Source organism: Marmota marmota, unplaced genomic scaffold, assembly GCF_001458135.2.
Source record: "Marmota marmota marmota unplaced genomic scaffold, marMar, whole genome shotgun sequence".
NCBI lineage: Eukaryota > Metazoa > Chordata > Mammalia > Rodentia > Sciuridae > Marmota > Marmota marmota.
The window spans coordinates 10,567,016-10,589,324 of record NW_026000205.1 but is presented as its reverse complement, the minus strand read 5'-3'; the positions used below and the strand labels follow the sequence as shown (position 1 = coordinate 10,589,324).

Below are 22,309 nucleotides of genomic sequence, written 5' to 3'. Positions count from 1 at the left end.
CCAGGGAGTGGCAAAGCAGAGGCTAATCTCTTGAGATGACTTTTTTTTTTTTCGGGGGGGGGGGGAACCGGGGGATTGAACTCAGGACCACTCGACTGGTAAGCCACATCCCCAGCCCTATTTTGTATTTTATTTAGAGACAGGGTCTCACTGAGTTGCTTAGCGCCTCGCTAAATTGCTGGTGCGAGGTCTGAATTTTGATCCTCCTGCCTCCGCCTCCCAAGCCGCTGGGATAACTCACCCAGCCTGAGGTAACTTTTGAATGGTGCGCCCACAGCCTCTGCTCTGCTCCGAACTACATTTCCCAGAAGGCTCAGCGGTGAGAACTACCTTCCTAGGCAAACTTGCCCTCCTCTTCCTGAGGCTCTCCGGTTCCTACCAATAGTAAGGAAGGGGCGGAAAGTAAAACCATGTCAAACGCACTGGAGCGGCCTTCTTTGGGAGCCGGGGTTGGAGGCTGATCCAGGACTCAGGCCTTCGCAGTGTGTTTCAATAAAGTGTGCAATCCTTTCTGGTAGCCGCAGCTAATCGCTGATAGGAATCCTGAAACACGGAACCACCTTGTCCACCTCTGTTTACCTTTCTAACTGCGTTTCCCAGAGCACTACTCGGCATGACCTCCTTCTCGCGGGAATTCAGCCTTAAAGTCACGCGCTGGCGGGATCCTGGGGGCTTCACCAGCAGTTAATCCAGTGCTGTGGAGTGTTTTACTGCCTCGAAAGCTTGGGAGGCCTGAGGTGAGGATCTCCAGAGGAGGGCGGGGCTGGAGCCGAGGCTTGTCTTTGTGCCGCGGAGGAGTTGAGGTTGAAATTGTGTGGCTGTTATAATGTGTGTGGTAGTTTCTGAAGAAGGATCGTGTGGTCTTAACAGACTGTTGAGTATTTCCGTCTAATGGTCACACGGAGTGGAGAACCTGCTGCGTGTGGGAGAGACATTAGGACCGCGCGCGGCATTGTGTACGGATCCTGGGCGCTCGTGACTGGCTGGGCGTTTCGGAGTTGTCTCCTCTGTGGTGTATGATTGTGTGACGTTGTGGGCACGTGCAGCAAATTACAGGTGGGAATACAGATGCAGACTGTGTGGTTGTAGTTGTGTGTGTGCATGTGGTTAGTGTGGGATTTTGACTGTGTCCAGGGTACAGGTGAATCGTGTGTGTGACCGCAGTTGTAACTTTGAGCTTCTTCTTGGTAAATGTGCGGTTGTGCCTGTAGGACCTTTTGAGATTCTGGGTGTGTGTTGCCTGTGGTTTTGAGAGTGGGTTTCCTGGAACTGAATGGTACCTTAAAGCAATATACTCTAGTTTTAGGACTTAATACGCATGTAATCATGAAATCCTTTGTCTTTTATTATATTTATTTATTTGTTCAAATGTTTTTAAGAATATTTGATATTAGATACAATAGTTCATTCAGTTTTTTTCTTTTTTCTTTTTGAAGTATACTGCACTTATTCATCCCTGCTAATAATGGAGGATATTTGAGTTATTTCTAGTTTTTTATTTTATAAATAATGCTGCTGTTACCATACTCTAGGCCAGAAGCTTGACTCTGGGAATCCAACAACTCAGGTCTAGCCACACACCCCAAAAAACAAAAGGAAAAGGTAATGGAGAAAATCATGAAAGCAACTTTAATCAGTGTAGCTACACTGAGAAGACAAGGGGACCGGTGTCCTTTGCCCTGTCTTTAAGGGGCTGACAGTGACTTTGACGTTTTATAAAAAGGTAAATAAGGGCAAGGTTTGAGAGTTAGATAACTGGAGGCTTTCAACAGTTGACAGAGCATGTGGTCTTGACCAGATATGGTCTGGTCCATCATTATCCCAGGACAAGGCAGAACTTTATCTAAAATGTGAAAGTTACTGTTTCACGTGGAGGGGAGCTAACTTCAATTCATCACAATATATGTATTGATCAGACCCTGTTCCTGGATCCAAGGTTACCACAAGCAAAGGAGATGGATGTGAAATGGAAACAGAGATGCCAAGTCTTTAATCCTACTTTTAGCCACCCATTGGACATTTGCAGGCAAAAGTAAAGAGTTTAAATCCTTGTTACACTACCACTAACATTCTTTTACATAGGGTCACACATGCTTGTTCACCAGAGGAATTGCTTCATCAAACGATATGTTGCACTTTACCAAATGGTGCAAAATATATACCAAAGTGAATGCACACATTTACACTTGCACAGAAATGTTTAAAACATCTTATTGCTCTGTTTTCCCATCAAAACACGGTTAAAGCTGTGTTTAAAAAATAATTTTTAAAATTTTTATGAGTAGATATATAGTAAATTGCATAAATTTTTTAAAGGAATATTTATTGACCATTGTTCAGTAGTACTTACAATAAACTAAATAATATACATTTGGGTAACATTCTGATTACTACAAAGTTATTTTCTTGGCTTGTGTTGAACCAGTAATCCAAATACTGAAAAGACTGAACCTACCTACAGGTAAGGAATGATTTGGGATAGAGAAAAAATATGCAAGTCAATAATTTAAATTAAAAATTTTGTCACTCATTTATGTGAGCAGGTTGTAAATTGCCAGCATCTCTAGTCATCTGATCAGGTTTCCATGAGCCAAATCTAAGACATTCCATGAATTATGACCTTTTATTACACAGATTTCAACTTTAAAAAAGGAATGGCTAATTAAAAGAACCCTTAAAATGTCTGCTTAAGTCTTGGTAATTAAGACAAACTAGGATTTGTCTAGTTTACTTGTCTGGGTGCCCAAGTTGTTGAGTAATAGTATTTTTTCCTTTCAAGAATTTTGCAAATAAAACTGTTGCATTTATGTTACTATAGATGTAGATTTAATGTGGCTTTTTCTTTTCTTTTTTTAATGTTTAATTTAGTTCTTCCTCTTTTTTTGGTACCAGGGATTGAACTTGGGGGCACTCAACCACTGAGCCACATCCCCAGCCCATTTTTTTGTATTTATTTAAAGACAGGGTCTCACTGAGTTACTAAGCACCTCACCTTTGTTAAGGTTGGCTTTGAACTTGAGATCCTCCTGACTCAGCCTCTGGAGCTGCTAGGATTACGGGCGAGTGCCACCATGCCTGGCTTATGCCACCATGCCTGGCTTGTGCCATCACACCTGGCTTATTTATTTTCCTTTTTTTTATTGGCACATTATAATAATACATAACAGTTGGATTTTTAAAATTTGTTCTAATTAGTTACAGATGACAGTAGAATGCATTTTGACACATTGTACACAAATGGAGCACAACTTCTCAATCCTCTGGCTGTACATGTTGCAGAGTCACACCAGTAAGTGTAATCATACATATTTAGGGTAAAAGTAATGTCTGTCTCATTCTACCATCCTTCCCATCCCCACAGCCCCACCTTGTGGCTACTTTTAATTATCCAATTTAAACTATCCAGTTAACTATAGAATCATTTATTTAACCTGAAGGGTTATGGTTTCAGGAAAAATTTCAATTTAACTTGAAGTGACTTATTTCTTAGGTTGCACAGAATGATGGAATCTCAGGAACATGGGTTTACCACCCATGGTTTTTGTTTTGGTGAATGTTTTAAAAAATAAAAACCATCCGTTGTGTAAGTATTTTATGTACGCATGTGCATGTGTATACGCACGCACACACAAAAACAAAAACCCCAAAATGGTCCTTAAGCATATGAGTTAAAAACAAGTTCTGAGTAATGACTATGGAAAATTTCCCCAACTTTTAGAAAAACATAGGAAATATACCATCATATCAAATGTTCTTTCCTGATAAAGGATGCAACTAAAGAAAGTTTTTTGTTCAAAGTAACTAGTGCTATTGATGCAAAACAAAAAAAAAAAATAAATAAAACCCAACAACTACCCCAATACTACTTTCAAAACCAATATATCAAATTTGATTTTCATTAGAATGTAGTTATTTTTTCATACTAGTAAAGCAAAAACCAAAACCCATATTTTATGTATTACACATATGAAAAACAATACAAACAATTATTGAGCTTCATCTTCTGGACAAGAATGTCAAGTTAGTCTCTCTTAATAAAAAAGCAATTATAATTTGAGGACACTTCATATTTGCCTCTTTTGCCAGCACCAGGGCTATCTCATCTGAATCTTTCCATTTCATGAGAAACATCAGTTCTCCACTGCTGTCTGTGGGACCAGTTATTTGCTCAGGATCAAGACCTCGGGCAAAGCCTCTTGGTTTGTCAGTGGCTTCTCTTTTCTTTTTGGCTTGCTATCATCAGATTCATTGTCAGGTAAAGATTGTTTTTGGGGGGTGCTGGGGTAGCACGCTCGTCCAGCATGCGTGAGTCACTGGGTTCGATTCTCAGCACCACATAAAAATAAAATAAAGACATTGTGTCCACCTAAAATTCTTAAAAAAATAAATATTTTTTTAAAAGATCTTTTTTGGTACCATTTTTTCTTTACAAGCTTTTTTTTTATATTTATTTTTTAGTTGTAATTTGATACAATACCTTTATTTTGTTTATTTATATGTGGTGTTGAAGATTGAACCCAGGACCCTGCATGCACTGGGCAGGCACTCCACCACTGAGCCAAAACCCCAGCCCCTCTTTACAAGCTTTTTGAGAATTAAGAAATGCATCAATTCTGGACAATCTAAATTTTCTTCAGGTTCCCAAGTATTGTCAGCATCTCTAAATCCCTTCCACTTCAGAAAATAATTCCCTCTTTCCATTTATGATACATCAATCTAGTACTTTTCCTATTACAAATTCTTCAGTCTCTTCCTGTCAATTTGTTTTACTCTTTCCATTTTGTTTCTTTCCCATTTTTTGCAATGTAGTTTTATTGGAGAACATTTTTTAAATTGCAGACTTAAAGAGCTATCTTTCACCACCAATGCTCCAGGTCTTGGACCTCTGCACCTCCGCATAAATGTTTTTTACATTGGTGCTTAACAATCTCTTAGATCAATGTTAAGAACTTTGCCAAGATCCCACATGGGTCCCTTGTGATGCCTCTTCTGTCATTTCTCATTTACAATCACTCTTCAGAATTCTGTCACCAGTAGGTTTTTGTTTTTTATTTGATACTAAGGAATGAACCCAGGAGCACTTTACCACTGAGCTACATACCCTACATACTCAGCCCTTTTTATTTTTTATAATATTTTTAGTTGTTGATGAATCTTTTATTTTATTTTATATGTGGTGCTGAGAATCGAACCCAGTGCCTCACACATGCTAGGCAAGTGCTCTACCACTGAGCCACAACCTCAGACCATACTCAGCCCTTTTTAAATCTTGAGACAGGGTCTTGCTAAGTTGCAGATACTGATCTCAAACTTGTAATCCTCCTGCTTCAGCCTGCCCTTTATATCTGTTATGAAGATGATTTTGAACAATATTGGCCAGTTATTTGGTAGACTTTTTTCCTTTCTTTTGTTTTTAATTATTGCATACTTCAGCTTGTGGCCTGAAAGTCAAAACCCTTTGAGATAAAAACATTTCTGTTCAATAGCTGGCTCCTGAAATCCTGGACATTTTTCATATTAGAGGCAGGTTAAAAACTAAACTATTTTCTTATAAACCTGTTTCCTTTTTGAAGTAATATTTCTTGTTCTGCTTATCACTGGCGATGTTTGCTGGGCTTGTCTACCGATATTTGATCATTTGCTTTTTATCTGTGACATAAAAGATGATCTGAGGATTGGAGTGAAATCTGTAAACTGACTAGCCCAGAGTCTAGCTCTTGACAGCCATTCAGTTAATAAAAGGAAAATTGCAGTCTTCCATCCAAAAGGCAAAACATTCAATAGATTGTAAGAATAGAAAGTTCTACCTGGTTGAGGTGACTTGTGCCTGTAATCCCAGCAGCACAAGAGACTGAGGCAGGAGGATCTCAAGCTCAAACCAGCTTTCGCAATTTAGCAAGGCCCTAAGCAACTTAGCAAGGCCTTGTCTCAAAATAAAACATAAAAAGGGCAGGGGAAGTGGCTCACTGGTTAAGTGCCTCTGAGTTCAATCCCTGGTACAAAAAAAAAAAAAAAAAAAAAGAGAAAGTTCTAATTTTTAGGGGAAGGCTATACATAAGTATACATAATTTCTCTTTCAGTTATAAATAACAGAAAAATCAAAATGAAAACACCCTAAACAGTAAAGACTTTAAATATAATACAGGAATTGTTTTCTATTGCTACTACAAATAATTACCATGGGTCTAAAGTCAGTGGGCACAGCATTCATCACTTGAGTCTTCTACTCAGAGCCTCCCTACTAAAATCAAGGTATCAGTTGGACTGTCCTCTCATTCGGAGGCTCTTGGGAAGGTTTGTTTTCAAGTTCATCCAGGTTGTTAGAAGAATTTAGGTCCTAGAGGTTCTAGGACCAAGGTTCCCATTTCCTTGATATGGTCCCCTTCATCTTCAAGACAACAGCAGATTGAATTGTTTTCGTCCTTCTAATGGGATGCTTTTTTCTTTTTTTTTTTTTTTAATATTTATTTATTTATTTTTTAGTTTTCGGCGGACACGACATCTTTGTATGTGGTGCTGAGGATCGAACCCGGGCCGCACGCATGCCAGGCGAGCGCGCTACCGCTTGAGCCACATCCCCAGCCCTGCTTTTTTCAATTTAGGCTCATCCTTCATATTTCCTCATGGTTAAACTTAAGACTGTGCATTTTTGGCAAAAGATCACTGAAATGGTGGTGTTCTTCTCAATGTGTTGTATCAGAGTTATGTGATATTATATTTTGGTATTAATAGTGTTTCTTGGGGCTGGGGTTGTGGCTCAGCGGTAGAGCGCTTGCCTAGGACATGTAAAGCACTGGGTTCGATCTTAAGCACCACATAAAAATAAACAAATAAAATAAAGGTACTGGGCCTAACACAATTTTTAAAATTAGTGTTTTAAAAATTTTTTTTAAAAAGTGTTTCTTTGATCACTTGGTAAAATCACTGCTATTCCCATTGTCTTAAGTAATATCTTGTGGGGAGACAGACACTTCAGGACTGTGCAAAAATCTTATTTCTCATCATGTTTTTGCCTATTAATTTTATCCTCAATTTATGAATCTTATCTATAAGAACACCATGATATTTGACTAATGGTGATTTCTATCAATCCTACATTTAATCTGAATTTTACTATAAGGAAGGACTGTCTCTTCCTCATGTATATTTAATTATTTATGGACTCTTAGATATATATTTTATTTTATTCTATGAGTTTTATTCCATTATTATCATTATTCATTTTGCTGCCCAGAGTTTAGCCCATTTTGGCCATTAGGAGTTACTTAAGTTTGATCCTGTGTCCTTTCAATGCATTTTTTAAAAATGAGCATCTTACTTTCTAGCACCATTCACTATTCAAAACTTACCTGGTATTTTCCCTCTTCCAGCCCTGAAATCAGCAATTTCTTCACGGACCCCTAGTTTCTTTTATCGGAGAATGAATTTATAAACCAAGATCTGGGCACTTGGTGTGCCACTGCTGGATTTCAGTCAGCAGAAAGATATATATATATAAATTTTGCTACATGCATTTATATCTGGTATACATATATATGTGTTTACATATATATGTTTGTACATTATATATGTATTTGTTGTTCTTGTTCTAGAGATTTAAACCTAGAGCACTTTACCACTGATCCCTTTTTATTCTTCTTTTTTGGTGGGTGGAAGGGAAGTTGTACCAGGGATTGAATTCAGAGGCACTCAACCACCTGAGCCACATCCCCAGCCCTTTTTTTGTATTTTATTTAGAGACAGGGTCTCACTGAATTGCTTAGCACCTTGCTTTTGCTGAGGCTGGCTTTGAACTTGTAATCCTTCTGCCTCAGCCTCCTGAGCCTCTGGGATTACAGGCATGTGCTTCCATGCCTGGCTTTGTTGTTCTTTTTGATACAAGGTCTCGCTAAATTGCTTAAGACCTAGTTAAGTTACTGGGGCTGGCCATGATCCTCCTACCTCAGCCTCCTGAGCTTCTGGGATTATAGGCATGTACCACCACACCCGGCTGTTTATATATTTTAAAACTACAGATTCGGGCTGGGGATATGGCTCAAGTGGTAGCGCGCTGGCCTGGCATGCGTGTGGCCTGGGTTTGATCCTCAGCACCACATACAAACAAAGATGTTGTGTACGCCGAAAACTAAAAATATTTAAAAAATTCTCTCTTTCTCTCTCTCAAAAAAAAAAAAAAAAAACTTAAAAAAAACCCTACAAATTCAAACCCATACCTTCAATTCCAATTTAAAAATCACAAGTTTCTGTCAAGAACAGTAGAGTATCTGAAATTTGACCCTGCATGTCAGCTAACAAGTTAGTATGACACAGTTTCACAGATGTTGGCAGAAGATATGGGACTTTTGGGTCAGCAATATTATTTTGTTTGCTTTTCTGGGTTTCAATTATCGTGAGTGTGTGTGTGTGTGTGTGTGTGTGTGTGGTGCTAGGGATTAAACCCAGGGCTTTGTGCATGCAAGGCAAGCACTCTACCAACTAAGCTGTATCCCCAGCCCTATGGGTTTCAATTATCTTAAATCAAGACCTGTTATCCCGCAAATCCTCTTAAACTATGTAGGATTATTTTTTCTTGTTAGGACTTGGGACCCAATCATACTAACCAAGCTTACTGAAAACTGTTTTTTTTTAATGTGTATTTATTTTTTATTAGTTTTTTAATTTGTTTTAATTAGTTACACATGACAGTTGAAAACTGTTGACTTACTTTTAGTAATTAACCATTCAGAATTTACATAGGATACAAGTAAAATGATACACACACAGGATATATATTATAGCATTGTTTATTATAGTGAAAGACTGGAAATAACCAAAGGATCATTGACTACAGATGAGTTGAAAAATTGAGATATGTTTATTCAATGAAATGCAATGTGATTATGAAGACAATTACATATCATAATATGTACTGGTTGGGATTCATTTTAAGATATATGAATTCCAACCAGTAAAAATAGCAATGTCTATAATAGTATGTATAATATACTACAATTAGAGAAAAAGAATTTTATATCCTTGTATATGTGTATGTTTGCATGTACACAAACATATATTCTTTAGGCCATCTTTATCTTGCTGAAATCTTCCTGTTGGAGTCTAAATAGAACTGTCTCTTGGGAGTTGGGGGTGACAGGAGATTTGCCCATTCTTCTCATTGATAGCTCTCAAATGTTTGTGTGGGGTGAATAGAGGGGAGATTATCATTCTGGGAGCTTTGAGGCAAGTGGGATCTCATGTCTCTCCTTTTGCCTTTCCCAGCTCTACCGCTTTCCAAAAGAGGAACCCAGAGGTCTTTCAACAAATATCAAAGCCATGGCTCAGGTGAGATGCTATTTCCTGTTGCTCAGATAGAAACGTTTTTACCTCTAGCACATAGGAACATTTGCTTTCTTATCTTGGTGCTTTTTATTGTTTTTTAAAAACTCCTTTTAGACAGTCTCATTGTAAGTAGTGCCAAAGTGTTCTTACTCTTCTATAAAAGAAAGGGTCTTTAGTAGGCCAGTTTAAAATTTTTTCCATTGTTGGTAATAGTTATAGAAAAAAGAAATGGCTACATAATCTTGTTTAATTTTTATACTCTTAAGTTGTAGGTAACTGTTAGGCATCCATGTTTCTCTAAAGAACTTTTAATCAGAATTTTAAAAAAAATTTNAGAGAAGCACTAATTATCTCCACAAACCTTGGTTTTCCAGTAAGAATTTTTGTAATGGTTTTGTTCAACTTCAGTCTTAGTACATGACAAGATCCCCTGGTTTATGAGATTTTTAGGTTTGGGAAAATAACTGCTGATTGAGTAAAGCTCTAATACTCCAGTATGCGTCCATGAGATACCGATATCAAGTGGGACGTGGTAGCACATGGTTGTTATCCCAGCTACTTGGGAGGTAGAAACAAGAGGATCACAATTTCAAGGCCAGCCTCAGCAACTTAGCAAACCCTGTTTCAAAATAGAAAATAAAAAGGGCTGAGAATGTAGCTCAGTGGTCTAGCGCCTCTGAGTCAGTCCCCAGTACTGGAGGGAAAAATTGATAATACCATTATGTTAATCTGGATCATCCACCATCATTTTTCTATAACTCAGGAACAATTGGACAGTGGATGGTTAATTTTTAATTGAAGGCAAAAAAAGTTAATATTTATATCCTTACAATAGAATATTATTCAGTGAGAAATTAAAATTGGACAGTGGATGGTTAATATCGAGCCATTGTCAAGGAGGTCTTTAAAGATCACTTCTGGCCTAAATTTTTAATTGAAGGCAAAAAAAGTTAATATTTATATCCTTACAATAGAATATTATTCAGTGAGAAATAAATATACTTATAAAAAGCATTTATTGTAACAGTTCTTATGATAGTAGCATCAGGATGAATTAGTCTTAAATTATATGCAAATTTAATTTTCTAAAAATATTTTTAAAGCCCTTTACATATGTTTTCAAGTGAAATAAAACTCTTCCAGTCCTGTCCCATCTGCATTTAACTTTTTGTTTGTTTATTTGTTTCTTTGGTATGAGAGATTGAATCCAGGGGCGCTTACCCACAGAGCCACATCCCCAGCCCTTTTTAATATATTATTTAGAGACAGGGTCTTGCTAAGTTGCTTAGGGCCTCACTAAGTTGCTGAGACTGGCTTTGAACTTGAGATCCTCCTACCTCAGCCTCCTGAGCCACTGGGATTACAGACATGTGTCACTGTGCCCAACTTCAACTCTTGAATATGGTTTAATTGCTGTCTTTTGATAAATTTGTTATATTAATGATCCCTTGATTCACTTCAAAATAAAAAGGGACATCATATTCCCATATTTTACCTTTCATTTTTCCTGACTCTGTTAAGGAAAAACAGAGTCAGGAAAAAAGCCTGTAATGTTATCATGGCTTTAAATATCATTCTCACTGGGCATAGTGGCACATGCCTGTAATCCCAGTGGCTCTGGAGGCTGAGGCAAGAGGATCACAAGTTCAAAGCCAGCCTTAGCAACTTAGTGAGACCCTAAGGAATTTAGCAAGACCCTATCTCAGAATAAAAAATAAAAAGGATTGGGGATGTGGCTCAGTGGTAGAGTGTCCCTAAGTTCAATCTCTGGTACCAAAAAAGAAAAAATTATTCTCTATCAAGCCATCTCATGGCTTTATTTTAATATACTCTTTCATTTTCCCTGGGGTTAATTGTTTTTTCTACTACTTGTTTAGTTGTTTGTGTTATAGCTAAGAATTCCCAGTATTGTTGCCACATGCCACAGTCAATAACACAGGAACACATCAGTTCCCTTTGAACATAGAAACTTCTTCCCTATTCCATTGTCTCCTACTCCCATCTGATCTGGTTATTCTCTAGACCTGTGACACAGCTTTCCTAAGACTTTCCTTTTATCACTTTCCCTGGATCCCCCCCTCCCCCATACACTCTGTCTAGTGTTCTTGACCTGTTTCCTGAATCCCATGTCATCTTTTTCAGGTTGACTCCCTCATTTTGGTGGAATATATCCTCCAGTAGTTTTCCTAGGAAATTGTATTTGAGTCCTTGTATCTCTAGAAATGTCATTTTTAAATACTCAGAACAGAGTAGATAGTTTGGTTTTAGAATTCTAGGTCAGAATTTATTTTCTCCCCCAGGATATTGAAGAATTGCTCTTATTATTTCTTGCTTTTAGAGTGTTCTTGAAAATTCCATTGACCCGCTGATTCTTAATGCCTTTTATATGACCTGCTATCCTCTGGATGCTTTTAATGTTCTGTCTTTATCCCTTATTCTGAAATTTTACTCTTACCTATTTGAGAGAAGGGGAAGAAAATGAAGATCACACAGTATTCATGATTTATTGTATGTCAGGTATCATGCAAGGCATTGTGAACACAATTCCATTAATTACAATACTCATCTTGGCTGGATTTTTGTACCTTCCCACCCTTGTTCAGATGATAAAAATACCCACTAAACAGAGAGTTTTGTCTGGAGAAAATAGAATGACATGGAAGCACAATGATCCTGTTGTGCTTATTTTTTACAGTCCTCTATATGCATCCCAGATATTCATATGCTCATTGTATTTCACTTCTGCTACCTTAATCTTTTTCTCCTACACAAAACACTTCTTTTTATTAATCAAGTCATATACATGGTTGTTGTTCCAGGAGTCAGTGATGTTCAGTGATGTATCCATAGACTTCTCTCAGGAGGAGTGGGAATGCCTGACTGATGATCAGAGACATTTATACAGAGATGTGATGTTGGAGAATTACAGCAACCTGGTTTCAATGGGTAAGGACATCTGTCCATAATAATTCAGATTCTGCCCTTGAAGGTTTGTTTCCTCCAGTATGAAATGTTCTCCTACCTTTCATAGACCAGTTGGAGTCCTACATCCTTTCTTTGATCCTTCCTATAATGTCATGTCTTTCTTTACAGTGAGGGGACTAGACTTGAAATCTGAGACAATTCTCATTCTACATTTGTCTCATTACTTCTTTTGTAAGCAGGACATTCCATTTCTAAACCAAATGTGATCTCTTACTTGGAGCAAGGAAAGGAGCCCTGGTTGGTTGACAGAGGGCGGACAAGAGGCCAATGGCCAGGTAAGTGAGGCACAGCAGGTAAAGATCCAGTTGGTTAGTGGAGAGACAGCTTCTTTGACATGCTCTCTGAGAAGCTCCCCTCAAAATCTTTAGTCCAGCTGTGCAAATGCATAAGCTTTCAAAGAAGGTTACCTTTTCCCCTTACATAACTCATTTTGTCTGCTTTTCTGCTCATTAGCCAGTACTCTCTTCCACCCTGTCTAATGATATTCCTTTCTGTCCATATTTTGGATCCAGTTTCTTCCCAGCTTCTCATCCTCTTGTATTTAGTCTTGTAAAAACTCACTGTTTCCTGAAATACATGTTTTCCTACATTGCCAAATGTCACATTCCTCATGACTAAAATACTCAGGGTCACTCCAGGTGAACTGGGCTACGTGAAATAACCACACAAAGACAGACAAACACCTTTTTCTTTGGATCCTGTGACGGCTCCTCTGACCTTAAGGGTCCACAGAAAGAGAGAGAGCGAGAGAGCGCACATGCTGAACACTTTTATTGAGAAGAAGCCATTCAAATGAGGCAAGGGGTCAAGTTTCAGGGGGTTGAGTCTAGCTTCCTGACATCTGCTGTCAGCAGGTTGACTGACATCTAGGAAGGCCACACCCAAAGGCAAAGCAAGAGAAGGGGACACACAAAGGGCGTTTCCATGGAACATTCTATTCCCAAACAGGTCAAAGGGTTAGTATTACAAAGGAATAGGTGAATTTAGCTCCTGAAGACACACCTTCTATTTCCTAGGCTGGTACAATGCCTAAGTCACCAGGAAATGTAGTAATCAGTCAGAGCCTCTTGCTTCAGGATGAAGGCGTGGGTCATTCAGAGTGGCTTCCCACAACCAAATATTTATTTTCTTTAACTAATTTTTCATTTTGGATCTAGAAGCTCCAAATCTTTACTGATTCAATCATACTTTTAACCAGTATTTACTGTTTTACTAACATGTGTTGCAAAAGCAGGGGCAGGTTTGTATGTGTTAAGCTCAAGATACTAATTGGAGGGCTGGGGATGTGGCTCAAGCGGTGGCGCGCTCGCCTGGCATGTGTGCGGCCCGGGTTCGATCCTCAGCACCACATACAAACAAAGATGTTGTGTCTGCCGAAAACTAAATAAATAAATAAATATTAAAAAAAAAAAAAAAAAGATACTAATTGGATATAGTATAAATGTCATATAGGCAATTTAATACATAAGTCGAGGTCAAATCAGGTTTGGAGAATTTGGAGAGCCTTCACTATAGAAATACCCCGCATTATACTGGATGAGATAACCTAGGGGCATGAGTATATATTAAAGGCAATGACCGCACCCTTAAGTGCCCCAGTGTCTAGAAGTCTACAGAATACAAAGGTATGGCAAAGAATTGTAGGTTGAGCAGTTGGGGATAGAAGCCAAACTCATGGGAGACAGTGTGCCATAAGGAGTAGATATTTTAATAGTTTCTACATGCATTTTTCTCATATAATTCTTGGATGCATGTTCTCTCGCTCCCCTTTTTTTGTGGAGGGGTGGTACTAAGCATTGAACCCAGGGATGCTTAATTACTGAGCACATCCCCAGCCTTTTTTTTTTTTTTATTGTTAGCTGTAGGTGGACACAATAAATTTATTTTATTTATTTTTATGTGGCGCTGAGGATCGAACCCAATGCCTCACACATGCTAGGCAAGTGCTCTACCACTGAGCCACAACTCCAGCCTTCCCAAGCCCTTTTTTATTTTTTATTTTAAGACAGGGTCTGAGTTGCTTAGGGCCTCACTAAGTTGCTGAGACTGGCTTTGAACTTGAGATCCTCTTCAGCCTCCCAAGCTGCTGGTATTACAGGTGTACGCCATTATGCTTGGCATTTGTTTCTTTATTTTTGAGAGTCTTACTTTGTTACCTAGGCTGGGTTCAAGTGATCCTCCTTTCAAGTAGTTAGGACTACAGGTAAATGCCACTACACTTGGCTTAGTTATTTTTAATACTTTTGTCTTTTAACTAGAGTAAAAAAGCAATTTATATACTACTGGTATATTATTAGAGTCTTCTAAATATGACTGTTTGTAAGTTTATAGTGAGTTTTGTATTTTCACATTGTGAATGTCCTTTTGTTTCTATTTGGGAAAAAAAAAACTCTTGGCATTTCTTTTCTTATTTTTTATTATTTTTTTATTCTGATTTATTATATATGACAGAGGAATGCATTGCAATTCATATTACACATATAGAGCCCATTTTTTCATATCTCTGGTTATATACAAGGTATAGTCACACCATTCATATCTTCATACATGTACTTTGGATAATGATGTCTTTCTCATTCCACCATCATTTCTAACCCCATGCCCCCTCTCTTCCCCTCCCACCCCTCTGCCGTATCTAGAGTTTGTGTATTCATCCCATGCTCCCCCTCCCTACCCCACTATGAAACAGCCTGATGCTGGTTGTTTTAATGAATCATAATTATAGCCATTATTTATCAGGTGGTTAGTATGTGCCCAATACTGTTAAAACACTTCATGAACTACATTTCTTTTTATTGTCATGTTTTTTTTGTTGTTGTTGTTTTTGGTTTTTTGATAGAGAGAGAAGAGAGAGAGAGAGAGTTTTTAATATTTATTTTTCAGTTTTTGGTGGACACAACATCTTTATTTTATTTTTATGTGGTGCTGAGGATAGAACCCAGCGCCCCGTGCATGCCAAGGCGAGCGTGTTACCGCTTGAGCCACATCCCCAACCCCTTATTGTCATGTTTGTTGAGATATAATTTATATATGGTACAATTTGCCCTACTTAGTTTTATAGTTATATGAATTTTGACAACACAAATATGAAAAAATGACAACATATATGGATGTACAGTACTACAGTCAAGATACAGAATATGTTACCTTGTTCTCCTTCACTTCCTTTTTTTTTTAAACAAATAGAGAAATTAATTTTAATATATTTTCCTTTAACCCAATGGATTACCAACATAATTTGCTAAGAAAATAATTGTTAGTAAGATATTTCATGTTCATTTTGTTTATCTTAGTAATTCTTTGGACTCTTATGTCTATTTAACACATACCATACCTCAATTTAGACTAGACACATTTCAAATACCCAGTAGCCTCATGTAACCAATGGCTCCTTTCTCCATCTTTTACCTTTTGGTGAGAGATATGCTGTAGACTGCATGATGAGTCCCCTTGTTATGTGTTATTTTTTGTTGAGATCCATCCGAAAGTGACACCAAAGATATGAACTTAGAATATACAAGAGTAAAGCGAGGTGCTTTATTCTTCCCTATAAGATTCTATTAGACTGTGAGTTGGTTTCTTCATGCTTTTGGTGGGAATAACTTCAGTTAGGTGGCCTTCTCCTACAAGGTTTTCAAAATGGCTCTCTCTTATGTCACCTCCTACCTCTCCAAGTCTACAGAAGGAAAGGTGCTTCACAAAATTTGTTGGTTTCCCTCAATCTTACCCTTACCTTTTTAAATACCTTATTAAACAATTTTTACCCTGATTGATCTTTTTCATCCTTGAATCTTGAGTAATGTTTTTTTTAATTATAAGAGATTAAAATATACTCATATCACAGGCAATGTATATATACATACTAGATTAATTATATATTAAAATATAATGTATAAAATGCTAAAACTTTTAAAGAAAATATTTGTGGACTTTGTGAAGAGAAATGGAAAACAAAAAACTACAAAATAAACAAAAGTCTGAAAACTTAGATATTTTTGTGTAAAAATTTATCAAAAAGGCTTGAAAGAGACTTGAATTGTATTACCAGTCATTTTTGTTTATTTAAGATTCTTAGTTGGCATCCATTGTCTTTTAGAGCTTGGTGTATGTTGTTCTAGGATCTCCTAACTTTGAGAGTCTGGGTTGAAAAATCTGCTGAGATCCGAATTGGTCTTCCCTTATAGGTAATCTGATTTTTTCTCTCTTTAGGCCTTTAAAATTCTATCCTTATTTTGTGTGCTAGGCATTTTTATTATAATGTGTCTTGGTGTAAATCTTTTGTAGTTTTGTATTTTGGGTATCCTATAGGCCTCTTGTATTTGATTTTCCAGTTCATTCTTCATGCTTGGAGAATTTTCTGATATTATTTCATTGACAAGATTGTGCATTCCTTTGGTTTGAATCTCTGAACCTTCCTCTCTCCCAATAAATCTTAAATTTGATCTTTTGATGGTATCCCATAATTCTTGGATATTCTATTCATGGTTTCCTACCATCTTCACTGTGAGGTCAATTTATTTTCAAGATTGTATATTTTGTCTTCATTGTCTGAGGTCCTGTCTTCCAAGTGATCTAGTCTCTTGTTGATGTTATCTATTGAGTTTTTTAATTGGCTTATTGTTTCTTTCATTTCAAGGGTTTCTGTTTGTTTGTTTGTTTCAGTATCTGTATCTCTTTCTTGAAGTAATCTCTTGCAACCTGTATCTTCATTGGAGTGATTGATTTTTGCCTGTATCTGCTCACTTAAGTCATTCTTTAATTCTCAAATCATTTCAGTTATTTATATTCTGAACTCCTTCTCTGACATTTCACCTATTGAGCTATCTATGGATTCCATTGTTGTAGTGTCTTGATTTGTTTGGGGCACTTCCTCCCTTGTTTTTTCATGATGTCTATGTGGTTTGGTTCCTGGTTCTGTGAGGTGGTTTTGACATTTGGGTCCATTGGGTTTAGTCTGGAGCTTGGACACATGGGGGCCCTGGGTCCTGGATTAACCTGGTGCTGGCTTCCACATGAGTAGGCCTGGGAGCCCATAGCATGGGAGTGTTTTTGGAGCCTGGGTACATGTGGGCAGTTCTTGTGAGGACAGGCTTGCAACCTGATTATATGGGGATGGGCCTGAGTTATTAGTCTTTGTGGGCCAGCTTGGAGCCTGGGGTCATAGGACTGGTCTATTGCTGGGGTGGGCCTGGAAGTTGGGTCCACGAGGGTGCTGGTCTGTTTAATTGGTCTGCATAGATTGGCTATCACTTGGACTGGCCTGGAGTCTGGGCCTATGTGAGTCAGCTAGAACCTGGGGCCACAGGAGTTAGTCTGTCAATGATGTGGGCTTAAAGCCTTGTGCCAATTTGGTGCTGGGATTAACTGGGACAGACCTATTGTTACCATCTGCAGTAAAGTCAGATACTCAATTTGTTCCTTCCCTGAAATGTTATCTCTGTCCTGTTTCACTGCCTGGGCTTTGCAAAAAGGTGACATGGGTAATATAACACCGTCTTCCTACCCTCTTAAGTGTATCTTTTTTCTTATTTCTAAACTTTACCCAGCTATTATAATCTTTCATCTTGATTGCCTAGCAATTGTGAGGGTATTTTCAGACATGTCTAGTTGTTCAAATTGATGTCTCTGCAAAGGGACAAACACCGACAATTTCTATTCTGCTAATAGTTTTTATTGTCTGTTTTAAGGTTTTATTTTAGCTATCATGACTCTAACTTGTAGGTATCTCACATCATTTTTTTCTAATAAGTTGCTTATTTTATCAATGCCATGTCTCTTAGTCTTACTGAGAATGTGGTAAAAAGTATTCGTTTCTAATCTGTCCTCTATTTTATTATGATCAGATTTAATATCTCTATCAAAAAAAAGTTTCAGTGTGATACATTGCCATATGATTTTATGTTATTTCAAGCTCTTTTCCTTATTTAATTGAGAATGTTATTCCACAGTAATATTAATTACCTACTATGTGCCACATATTTGACAGTATTCCTGTGTGATCTCCCTACTGTCTTCTTTTTCATTTTTTTTAAATTGTTGATAGACCTTTGTTTTATTTATTTATTTATATGCAGTGCAGAGAATTGAACCCAGTGCCTCAGTATGCAAGGCAAGCACTCTACCACTGAGTCACATCCCTAGCCCCCCTCCTTTCTTCTTTTCTCATCCATTTTTTTTAAACTTCAGTTTAATTCACTCGTTTTAATTGAAGTTTCATTCTTCCCAAATAATAAAAATGTTGAGTGAGTGCTTTCGTGTTTTCTTTCAGTCCTGGAATCAACATGTGAGACCAAGAAGTTATTTCTGAAGAAAGAAATTTATGAAATAGAATCAGCCCAGTGGGAGATAATGGGAAGATTGACAAGACATGACCTTCAGTGCTCTAGTCTCACAGATGATTGGGATTGTAATGGCCAGTTTGAGAAACAACATGGCTCTCAGGACAGGCACTTCAGTGAACTGATAATCACCCATGAAGATGTGCCCACTTTTAGTCAACACCCATCCTTTACATTACAGCAACTTGTTAATAATAAAGAAAAATACTGTGCAACAAAAGAATATAGAAAAAATGTTAGACATGACTCTGAATTTACTACACATCAAATAATTCATACCATTGAGAAACCCCATGAGTGTAAGGAGTGTGGCAAGGCCTTTAGACATCCCTCAAGACTTGCTCATCATCAGAAAATTCACACTGGCAAGAAGCCCTTTGAATGTAAAGAATGTGGGAAAACATTTATTTGTGGCTCAGACCTTACTCGACATGACAGGATTCATACTGGTGAGAAACCCTATGAATGTAAGGAATGTGGAAAGGCTTTTAGTAGTGGTTCCAACTTTACTCGACATCACAGAATTCACACTGGAGAGAAGCCTTATGAATGTAAAGAATGTGGGAAAGCCTTTAGCAGTAGTTCAAACTTTACTCAGCATCAGAGAATTCACACCGGAGAGAAACCTTATGAATGTAAGGAATGTGGCAATGCCTTTAGTCAGAGTTCACAACTTATTAAACATCAAAGGATCCACACAGGTGAGAAACCCTATGAATGTAAAGAATGTGAAAAAGCTTTTCGTTCTGGATCTGACCTTACTCGACATCAGAGAATTCATACTGGTGAGAAACCCTATGAATGTAAGATTTGTGGGAAAGCTTACTCTCAGAGTTCACAACTTATTAGTCATCATAGAATTCATGCTGGTGAGAAAACCTGTGAATACAAGGACTGTGGAAAGAACTTTAATTATAGTTCACAACTTATTCAGCATCAAAATCTGTACTGGTGATAAACCAGAATGTACAAAATGCGTGGGAAGGTTTTGATTATGGCTCAAAACTTTTTGACTGTCAGAGAATTTATCTTTCTGATAACCCCCTCCATACATAAGAATGTAGAAACATTTTATTTATTAACTATAGCTTATTCAGTCAAAGAAAAATCATGCTGGAGATATAGAATATATTTTGGAAGTTTTTTAATAAAAATTCATTTTTCATTTGAATTCAGATTATTCAGTCTAGTAAATATTGAAAAAAAAAACACTTGACCTTTCTGATATTCTTATACATCCTAGAATTCATGCACTTATATAATCCTGTGATTTTCATTTTCTCTTTTCCTTTATTTCTATAATTCTTACATTATTGATATTTTAATCTATCTTAAATTTATGACTATAAAGATGTTTTTACATCATGTTTTGTAAACTGCCTTTATTTTAAAAAATATCTCTAATAACTGAGAGAAGTGACCTTTATTTTTGAAGATGACTTTTAAAAAAAATGGTATTGGGGATTAAACCCAGGGCACTCTACCACTAAACTACATCCCCATCCACTTTTTATTTTTGTTTTGAGACAGAATCTCACTAAATGGCTGAGGCTGACTTTGAACTTGAGACCCTTCTGCCTTAGTCTCCTGAGTTGTTGGAGATTTACAGGTGTATACCACCATGCCTAAGTGGCTTGTTCCTTTTAGCTCTTATAAAATTAAGGATTTCTTTTAGTAAAAATATTCATAAAAGACGTTCCACTCAATAAATAGGGATTTTTAAACACTTTCCTGATGTTTCCTTGTGCTACTATGATCTCTTATTAAATCCCTACTAATGGACATTGTACTTTCCTCCATCTATTTTGCCATGATAAATGCAAAAATGCATGTCTCTCGGAAATTCTGTCTAGGCATATCTGTACTATGTGTTTTATTTTAATGTAGAAATAAGTCATGAATATTTTTGCTTATTAAAAATTTTACAAACATTACAAATAAGGAAAACATATCCACTGACTGCCATCCTTCTATTCATTCCCCTTTCCAAAAAATAGTCATTATCAGTTTGTTACTTACCCTTGATACTGTTTCTGTTTGAGAGTCAAGATGTCACTGTTGCCCAGACTGGGCTTAAACTCTGGACTCAAGTGACTCTTGCTTCAGTTTTCCAAGTGGCTGTGACTACAGATGTGTGCCACCATGCCCAGCTCTGTTTTTGTTGTTGTTGTTGTTGTTTTGTTTATTTGTTTTTTGTAGATTGGACACAATACCTTTGTTTAATTTATTCATTTTTATGTGGTGCTGAGGATCGAACCCAGTGCTTCACACATGCCAGGCAAGTGCTCTACCACTGAGACACAACCCCATCCCCCCTCCAGCCCTGTTTTTATAGATGTATTTCTCAGTGGAAATTATAAAATGGAGATATTTATAATACCTACCTCATAATACTTTGCGAGGATTAAATGAGTTGAGACACGGTGCTTAAAATTGTGCCTGCCATGTAATAAATACGTATTTGCTGTATGTTAATCATTGTTTTTATATTCATTGTCATCAGTATTATTTGTTGAAAGATATTAACTTTCTGAAGACTTTACCATTAAGCAGTGTATTAAAGACCATGTAAGAGTAATATGTTAAGAAATTTTTCCATGATCACTTCTTTCCTATTGAACATGAAATAATCCTGGGTGTTGATGGGGGAAATGTTAATAATATGTGGGAAGGACTTAGACTAATCTCCTTTTTGCTACATCATATGATACCTGGTATAAAAAACTACAGATAGAACGTTGGTGATGCTCATGAAGAAAAAAAAAAACAAACAGCATTGTTTCATGGGAGAAACATACAGACTTTGTTATTCTGAATACAATGTTTTTTCAGAAACATTTGAAAACCAAAAAAATTATTTTTAGGAAAATACAAATATGAATTTAAACATAAGGAACAGAATAAATTAGCATGATATCAATTAACTAGTTATAATGAAGCAGCAACTTTATCAAGTGTTCAAAGAACCATTGTATTAACAGTAGATGTCTCCTTTTGCCATTCTAAAAATCTTGATGCCAGCAGTTGATTAGGAAGGTATGAAAAAGACCACTGTTTTTCACTGTCAGATAAAGCATATGCGCACCCTAAACAAATGATCCAATGGTAAGTGTCTATTTAATAAAGAAAATTAGAAACGAAACTCGTTGGGACATGAGATGTCCAGTGTCCAGCTCAAGTCAACTGTGATGTTCTAAGGAAATAGAGGCCCAGAGAGAGAACCCAGAAATTCACTTTGTCATTGGGGTTTTTGTTACTGGTGGTGGTAGTGTTTTGTTGTTTTTGTTGTTTTTAGTACTGGGGATAGAACCCAGGGCCTCACACATCCTGAGCAGATATTCTACCACAGAGCTGTGTCCCCAGTCCTTTTGTGTGTGTGTGTGTGTGTGTGTGTGTGTGTGTTGCTGGGGATTGAACCCAGGGCTTTGTGCATGCAAGGCAAACACTCTACCAACTGTGCTATATCCCAGCACTCCCAGTCCTTTTTTTGAGTCAGGGTCTTGCTAAATTGCCCAGACTGGCTTTGAACTTGTTATCTTCCTGCCTCAGCCTCTGGAGTAGTGTGGATTACAGATGTGTGCCATTGCACCTGACCAAATATCTACATTTTGAAGTGATAGCTCCTGATTTATAATTGATCATTCATATTAAAAAAAAAAAAAAAAAAA

At 37.2% G+C, this 22,309-nt stretch overlaps 1 protein-coding gene and 1 pseudogene across 3 annotated transcripts; one reads left to right on the top strand and one right to left on the bottom strand.

Moving 5' to 3' along the window:
* Positions 1-379: 379 nt before the first annotated feature.
* On the top strand, positions 380-21,116 carry Znf566 (zinc finger protein 566). Of its 3 annotated transcripts, none has more exons than XM_048791176.1 (5): positions 381-737; positions 9,259-9,321; positions 12,138-12,264; positions 12,480-12,578; positions 18,572-21,116. In XM_048791176.1, the coding sequence occupies exons 2-5, from the start codon at positions 9,313-9,315 to the stop codon at positions 19,594-19,596; spliced, it is 1,260 nt and encodes a 419-aa protein (XP_048647133.1). In that variant the 5' UTR covers positions 381-737; positions 9,259-9,312; the 3' UTR covers positions 19,597-21,116. The 3 variants fall into 3 exon arrangements, with proteins under 3 accessions (XP_048647134.1, XP_048647133.1, XP_015352675.1); XM_015497189.2 differs by having other exon boundaries at positions 382-737; positions 12,483-12,578; XM_048791177.1 differs by lacking the exon at positions 12,480-12,578 and having other exon boundaries at positions 380-737.
* LOC107151815 lies at positions 3,987-5,118 on the bottom strand (annotated as a pseudogene).
* Positions 21,117-22,309: the final 1,193 nt, after the last annotated feature.